Below are 7855 nucleotides of genomic sequence, written 5' to 3'. Positions count from 1 at the left end.
TCGTTAGCAGGACGAAGGCAGGGAGGGGCAGGAGAGGTGGGCTGTCTGGAGAGCAGAGAGCAGCTCTAAGGGTGAACCAGGTGGCTGGAAACCAGAGAATTCAGATGTAGGAAGGCCAGGCAGGCTCATCATTCTGAGGACTCTGCCTGGAGAGCAGCGAGGAGCCATGAGAGCTCTGTGTTGGGAATGCAGGCCTTCTGGAATTATCTGCCTCCACACTGTCCCAGGAGCAGCAGGAGGCCCAGGACAGGCTGAACGGTCACAGCCTTGCAGGAAGGAGAGTTGGGCTGGGCCTGGGCAGGCGGTGGGGCGCTCCCACGGTGGGAGGGGGTGCTGACAGAGGCCCCAGGAGCTGGAGGACCTTGACTAACCCCCTCCCAGGTCCCCAAGCAGCACGGCGTGCCCAGAACTCCCAGGACTGTCTTCAGCCATAGACCTGGGCCCTGCTGGCCACCTGCCACACTGCCTGAGGGTGACCGTGGGTGACACACGAGAACGGGCAACATGGACACGCGTGTGAAACACTCAAGTGTGTGTGTCACTCCAAGTGGCGCGTGTGCACAGCACCGGAGCGTGCAGAGACCCATCACACCGCTGTCAGGAACTGCACATTCCCTACACGGCGGCCCTTTTCTCAGCTGGAGATGGTTCCCAGGTTGCCGCAGCCCTGGGGAGGTCAACCCCCTCTTGCAGGTGGCCCTCCAGGGTGATCTTGGAGGTGTGGAATCTCACGTTCCTCTCTGGACTTGGAACTCCTCTTTGTGTCTTGGCAGCTCTGAGGGCCTGAAGCTTTTTCAAGGCCCAGCCCAGCCCTCATCCTCTTTGAGACAGTCTGAGAAGGGCTGGGGATCCCCAGGGGCCACCTGGTCCCTCAGTGACCACAGCACAGCTTTCCTCTCACCGTGTTTATTCGTCTCAAGGGCAGCCCCTCTCCCGGGGGAGGCTGGGCTCATATTTTCCGGCTTCCAAAGATGGGACGGTTCACATGCTCTGGGGAGGCCAGGAAGGCCTTGAGCTTGGGCCGGGCGCTGAGGCGGGCCACGTAGGCCGAGAGCAGGGGGAAGGGGTCCAGGCAGCCGGGCACCAGCACCTGATGATTGAGCAGCAGGTCCAGCAGGTTGTAGTCGGCGAAGGAGATCTGCAGGGCAGGGGGTGGGAGGGCCTGAGTGGGATCAGGAGAGAGGGGGCATGGCTGTGGGGGCAGAACACTGGCTGCTCCAGGGAGCCAGTCACGGCCTTGCTCTGGGCCTCGGTTTGCCCATCTGAGAAATGGACCTCCGATGGCTGGACCCAGTGCTCACCTGGTCGCCCACGATGAAGGCCTGGCCCCCCTGATTCTGGGACAGCAGGGTCTCGAAAGGCTTCAGGTGCGCCGGCAGCTCCCGAACATATTGGGCTTTGTCCTCCTCCTGTGAAAGGAAGTGATGCCCGCGGCGGTTTGCAGTGGGCCTGGCCCTGGGCAGCCTCCCCGCCCCAGCCCTGAGCGCCGGCCCTGGCGCCTCACGCGCTTATGGTGGATGAGGTGGCCGCAGCGCCTGCGGAGGTCTTCCAGGCCGTCGTTCACCATGTCCACCAGTGCCGCCTCCCGCTCGTCTGTGCCGTAGAGCCCTGCGTCAGCGGCCGGGCGGAGGGTCAGGTTCTGTCTGGCCTGGGGTCCAGCCCGCTCATTGCTCCCCTCTCCCCCCAAACCTGAAGGCCTCAGGTCTGGGCACCCAGGTCCCCTGCGCTGAGGGGTCTGCTCTGCCCAATTCTGCCACTTCTGTCTCCACGAGCCCAAGGAATGTACCCAGCAGGAGCCCAGGCGCTCGTCTTTGAGACTAGACCCTGGTCCCTGGGACTTGGGAACTCCCAGCCCAAGCCACCCCTAGTTCCTCCTCCAAGCTGTCCCCCTGCAAGGGCCAGCCAGGCTCTGATCGCGCCTCCCCAGGCCTGAGGGGTGCCTGCTTGTGGGGCCTGGCCAGAACTCGGCTCTGCAGACTGGCATGTCCCTCTGAGTGCAGGACTGCATGGGGCGGGACAGTGAGAGGCAGGCTACACTAGAGGCCTCCGTCCTCTCACCCTGGCTCTCGAAGAAGTCAGGGTAGGCCTGGGACTGCCTGTTCCCACTCCCCTTCCCTGACCTCCCTGATGTGGGATCCCCTTCCCACATCCTCTTGTACCCACCCCCCACCCCCCAAGCTGGCTGAAAAAGAGGCAGTCACCTCCCCAAGCCACATTCCTGCCACCCGTGAAACAAGGCCACAGGCCTGCTCATTGTGTGCACCAGGCTTTGCAGATTCAGGTGAGGCTAGGGCAGAAGACCAGCCCTGAAGCTCCTGGTCACACCCACAGTGACTCTAGACTACAGCAGCATGTACCATGTGGTGGCCAGTGACCACCTCTGAGCTGTCACCCAGGAAGCAATGAACCCAGGAGGGCTGCCGGCCCAAGCCATGTGGTCCCTGCCCCAGGGGGACTGGAGGCCCCAGCTCTGAAACCTAGAGCCCTCCTAACCCAGGCCCTGCCCCTTCCTCTAGGGCCATCTGGCCCTGGGCCCAGCCATAGGACCAGTTCCCAGGACATCTGGGGGGGACCCTTAAGGAGCTTTCCTGGACTGGGCTGCCTTCAGCCTCAGGACTCACCAAAGGAGCGGCCCAGGTGTCGCAGGATGGCATTGGACTGGTACAGGGTGAGGTCTCCATCCTGGAACTTGGGGAGCTGCCCGTACAGCTGGGAGGGGTGGGGCACGGCTCGGTGAGGGACACTGAGCTCAGCTGCCCCCTACTCAAGGGTTGCCCCACCTGTCTGGGCGCCATCACTCACGCAGGAGGCCTTGAGTGGGCCCTGCAGCCAGCTCTCCTTGGTGACCACCTCCTCCTTCCAGCTCTGGTCCTGGTCGGCCAGCAGCATGCGCAGTGCCTCGCAGCGCCCTGGGGGAGGGGAGGATGGGGCAGTGGGGGTGGGCAGAGATCCCAGCCTCGCAGCAGCCCCCTGGGGAAGTCAGGAGTGGGTGGGAGCTGGATGTGGAGACAGGACACAGACTAGATTCTGAGGCCGCTGAGAAGATAGGCAGCGGATAAAGAGTGGAGCCCCCGGCGCCCACAGCGTCTGGGCCCGGGGGACAGGGTTGGAGGCCCAGCCCCCTTCGTCCCAGGGAGGGACCCGAGAGGGAGGAATAGAGCGCACCGCCCGCGGCCCCCCCCCCCCCCCCGCCCCTACAAACGACGCCCCGGCGGGACCCCAGTCCGCGACCCCGCCCGCCGCCCGGGGTCCCGCCTCCGCCTCGGGCTCTGTCCAGGCTGCGCGTCCTGCCGGGGGCCCTTCGCCCTCCTAAAGGAGCAGCGGCCGCACCTCGGGTCGGGAAGTAGACGATGGTGTAGGGCGGCACTAGGGTAGGCAGACAGACCGGACGATGCGGGAGGAAGGACCCCCAGGGGCTGGCAGCCCGGGGGTCAGGCCGCCCGGGGAGGGGGGTGGCCCTGCCGGCCCCTTCCCCCACCCGGTCCAGACCCTACTCACTGGAGGCGGCGGAGTTCAAGTGTGGCAGGAAGTGGGGAGGACCGGGAGGCCGTATATTTAAGGTCCTGCTCCACCCCGGCGCCCCACCCCGGGAATCCGCCGAGTCACCGAGCGGATCTGGGTTGGGGCGAGGTGTGGGTGTGGTGAAGCCGGGCCGGAGGGGCCCACCGGCTCTCCGCAGCCGTGCACCTTGCCTGCTGCGCGGTGGTTTTACAAGAGGCTCCCACACTCAGCACCCGGCCGCCACTACCCGCCTCCTCACCGCACCTGAACACAGCATCCTCAGGGCCCCCAGAGGGCCAGGACTGAGCGCCCCAGCACCTGCACACAGTAGGTGCTCCATAAATGCTTTTTGCTTGAATGAATGCTATTTCAATAAACACCCATTTCCGCAGCCTCTCTCCTTTATAATAATAGCAAAGTCCTCAGGGACTGAGGGCTGCCGCTGAGAAATTTACGCCTATTACAGCCCTAAGACTTGCTCCTGTTCAGATCCCATTTTACCAAGGAGGAAACTGAAGCACAGAGTGATGTTCCCAAGGTCAGAGGGCTAGTGAATACGTCGGGTTGGATTCAGGGCATCACTTTCAACCCTCACTGTCTTCTGCAGGGCCTTGTTATTTGACTACATCTAAGGGCTCTGTTGGAGTAGGCAATGGCAACCCACTCCAGTGCTCTTGCCTGGCAAATCCCATGGATGCAGGAGCCTGGTGGGCTGCAGTCCATGGGGTTGCTAAGAGTCAGACACGACTGAGCGACTTCACTTTCACTTTTCACTTTCATGCATTGGAGAAGGAAATGGCAACCCAGTCCAGTGTTCTTGCCTGGAGAATCCCAGGGACGGGGGAGCCTGGTGGGCTGCCATCTCTGGGGTCTCACAGAGTTGGACATGACTGTAACGGCTTAGCAGCAGCAGCAGCAAGGGCTCTGTAAGAGGCTTCGCAGGTGGCTTAGTGGTAAAGAATCTGCCTGCCAATGCAGGAGACATGAATTCAATCCCAGGGTCAGGAAGATCTCAGGGAGAAGGAACCTAGGAAATCCCATGGACAGAGGAGCCTGGTGGGCTACAGTCCACGGAGTTGCAGAGTCAGACACGAATCAACGACTAAACAACAACAAAGTGTTCTTCACTCTTCAAATATAGGCTGAAGGGATACAGGCGAATGGAAAGACAGATGAACTGGAGTGAGCAAGACTTTCTGGGCCTGGGAGGGCCGTGTCTTTCCAGGCGGGGCTGTACCAGCCTCCCTACGGGCCCATCTGCACCCGGAGCCCGGTTCTCCTGGCTGCCCCTTCCTGGTGCTGGGGGTGGCGGTGGGTGGGTTCCTCCTTAGGAACTGGCACCTGACTGAGCCTGGTTTTCCCAACAGAGCCACCCGAAAGAGGAAGCTGTCCTTCCCCAGGTGCAGAAGTACCCAGCCCAAGCATGGGAAAACCCCAGGCAAGCCCGATTAGGAGCATCCCTGAGCCTCATGGAGCCCACAGCTGCCTGGGTCTGGGAGTGGGTGGGGGAGGTGGCCCCAGAGCTGGGATCTATCCCTGACTCACAGCTGCAGGAACATCTGCCTAGCACTTAGCAGCTTACAAAGAGCTTTTGCATAAATGGTTTCATGTTATCTCCACCGCAGCCTGGGAGGAACGGGGTCATGTTCCCATTACGCAGAAGAGGACACCAAGGCTCAGAAAGACTCAGTTACCCGCTCTGGCCTGCCACACCTGTGCTCCTTCTGTGCACAAGCATCACACACCTGGGAGCTTGGAGACACCCTGCCAGCCAGCAGGCCTGCTGCTAGCTCACACCCTAGCCATCATGACGGGCCCACTGGGCAAGCCTTAGCACCATGCTGCAGTGTTCTGTTGACTGCTTTTACCCACAGTCCTCTGGCTCCCCCAGCCCAGCCTGTGGTCTAGCTTTGTGGCCACCCTGGGGCCTCTTCCTCTGAGGCCCAGAGCACAGCTTTTCCAGTTGCATGGGGCCGGCAGCTTCCTGTGTCCATCCCCCACCTCCAGTCCATGTATATGTCAGCTCCTGTCTTTGGTGGGGTTTAAAGTATATGTAAGAGCTTTATTGGTACACAAAATTCACCCTTGCAAAGTGTATGTTCTGTGGGGTTTGGTATATTCAGTGTCGTGTGATCATCACCACTAATTCCAGAGCATTTTCATCACTCCAAAAAGAAACCCTGGACCCATTAGCCATCACACCTCATTCCCCCTCCTGCCATCCCTGCCTGGAGAATCCCATGGATGGAGGATCATGGTGGGCTACAGTCGCAAAGAGTCAGACACGACTAAACGACTAACACGCACACACACAATCTATTTTGTCACTGTGGATTTGCCTCTTCAGGATATTTTATATAAATGGAATCATACACGATGTGGCCTTTCACGTCTGGCTGCTTTCTCTTAGTATAATGTCTTCAAGCTTCATCTATGTTGCAGGATGGTTCAGGACATCATTTCTATCTATGGCCAAATAATATTCCATTGTCTGAACATACACATTTTGTTTACCCATTAATGTATTAATGGACATGTGGGTTGCTTCATTTTTTTTACTATTATGAGTAACACCTTCCCTGATAGCTCAGTTGGTAAAGAATCTGCCTGCAATACTGGAGACCCTGGTTCAATTCCTGGGTGGGACGATCTGCTGGAGAAGGTATAGGCTACCTACTCCAGTATTCTTGGGCTTCCCTGGTGGCTCAGCTGGTAAAGAATCCGCCTGCGATGCGGGAGACCTGGGTTTGATCCCTGGGTTGGGAAGATCCTCTGGAGAAGGGAAAGGCTATCCACTCCAGTATTCTGGCCTGGAGAATTCCAGGGGTCACAAAGAGTCAGACACATCTGAGCAACTTTCACTTGTAACAGTGCTACACACAAGTTTTTGTGTGAACTTATCAATTCCCTGGGGTATATACCTAAGTGTGAAATTGCTGAGTCATGTGGTAACTCATTTTGAGGAACTGCCAAACTCTCTTCCAAAGTGGCTGCACCATTGTATAAGCCCAGCAGTGGCCTATGAAGGTTCCAACTTCTCCACATTCTCACCAATGATTGTAACTGTCTGTCTGTTTCACTGTAGCTATCCTAGTGAGTGTGTGTATGTCTTAAGTGATATCTTACCACTGGCCATGCCTGGGTTTGGCTTGTGGGGAACAGGGTAGAGAAGGAACCATCATCTTTGCCTTTAGGGGAATCACAACTCAACTCAGAGTAGGAGGAGATAGACACAAGTCTTTTTTTTTTTAAAGAGATTCTTTTTTTGTTTTTTTTCTGGCTGTGCTGTGAAGCATGTGGGACCTCATTTCCCCAACCAGGGATCAAACTCACGCCCCTTGCATTGGTAGTGCAGAGTCTTAACCATTGGACCACCAGGGAAGTCCCCAAGCACAGGTCTTTATTCACACATTGATTAGTGTATCTCAGCAATGATTGGACTGGACATAAGGGAAGACACTGAAACAAGTAAAATATGGTCTTTACCCTAATGAACTCTTTGACTAAAGAATGTAAGACCTTCAACAGCAAGTCCATCCACCCAGCCATCTCTCTGTCTCCACTTATCTGTCTGTCCATCTATATACCCATCTACCCAGTTATTCAGTTGGTAAAGAATCCACCTGCAATGCAGGAAACCCTGGTTTGATTCCTGGATCAGGAAGATCCTCTGGAGAAGGGATAGGCTACCCACTCCAGTATTTCTTGGGCTTCCCTTGTGGCCCAGCTGGTAAAGAATCCGCCCACAATGTAGGAGACCTGGGTTCGATCCCTGGGTTGGGAAGATCCCCTGGAGAAGGGAAAGGATCCCACTCCAGTATTCTGGCCTGGAGAATTCCATGGACTGTATAGTCCACGGGGTCACAGAGTCAGACACAACTGAGCAACTTTCAGTTTCACCCAGTTATTCAGCCATTCAACAACCAAACATTAGACCAGTAGTCCATCAAAACATCTACCTGTCCATTTACCCACCATCTCATTTACCCAGCCACTACTCATTTACCTGTACAATCATCCTCTACTTGCCTGTCCCTCCATCTTTTCATTCACCCATCTATCCATCCAACCAACCATCTGTCTGTGAAACCATTAGCTGATCAAATCATCTACCCATCCTTCCATGCAGTCACCCAACTGTCCATCCATTCATTCATCCAACTTCCCATCTGTCTACTCAACTATACATCCCCCTGTCCATTCATTCATCCTTCCATCCATGTTTGTCTATCCATCCAGCTTCTCAATTATTCATCCTTCCCACTACCAACCATTCAAACCCATCAAATCATCTGGCAACCAATCCAACCACTCACTTATCTACCAAACCGTCCATCCATTCATTTGTCCACCA

General features: G+C 57.0%; 1 protein-coding gene across 1 annotated transcript; it reads right to left on the bottom strand.

Moving 5' to 3' along the window:
- Nucleotides 1–908: 908 nt before the first annotated feature.
- GSTP1 (glutathione S-transferase pi 1) lies at nt 909–3512 on the bottom strand. The gene is made up of 7 exons (XM_052662160.1): nt 3499–3512; nt 3331–3366; nt 2803–2909; nt 2622–2709; nt 1505–1608; nt 1302–1409; nt 909–1138 (listed from the first exon to the last, which is right to left on the bottom strand). Coding segments are annotated over exons 1-7 (633 nt in total). The 5' UTR covers nt 3500–3512; the 3' UTR covers nt 909–949.
- Nucleotides 3513–7855: the final 4343 nt, after the last annotated feature.

The sequence above is a fragment of the Budorcas taxicolor genome, chromosome 25 (genome assembly GCF_023091745.1).
Source record: "Budorcas taxicolor isolate Tak-1 chromosome 25, Takin1.1, whole genome shotgun sequence".
Taxonomy (NCBI): Eukaryota; Metazoa; Chordata; class Mammalia; order Artiodactyla; family Bovidae; genus Budorcas; species Budorcas taxicolor.
This window is presented reverse-complemented; position numbering and strand designations above follow the sequence as displayed.

What these genes read in the sequence shown, in the direction of transcription:
- GSTP1 (XM_052662160.1), bottom strand. An exon ending in GCCCACTCAAGGCCTCCTGC is followed by an intron (nt 2,710 to 2,802) that starts GTGAGTGATGGC and finishes CACCCCTCCCAG; the next exon opens with CTGTACGGGCAGCTCCCCAA. An exon ending in CCTTCATCGTGGGCGACCAG is followed by an intron (nt 1,139 to 1,301) that starts GTGAGCACTGGG and finishes CCTGCCCTGCAG; the next exon opens with ATCTCCTTCGCCGACTACAA.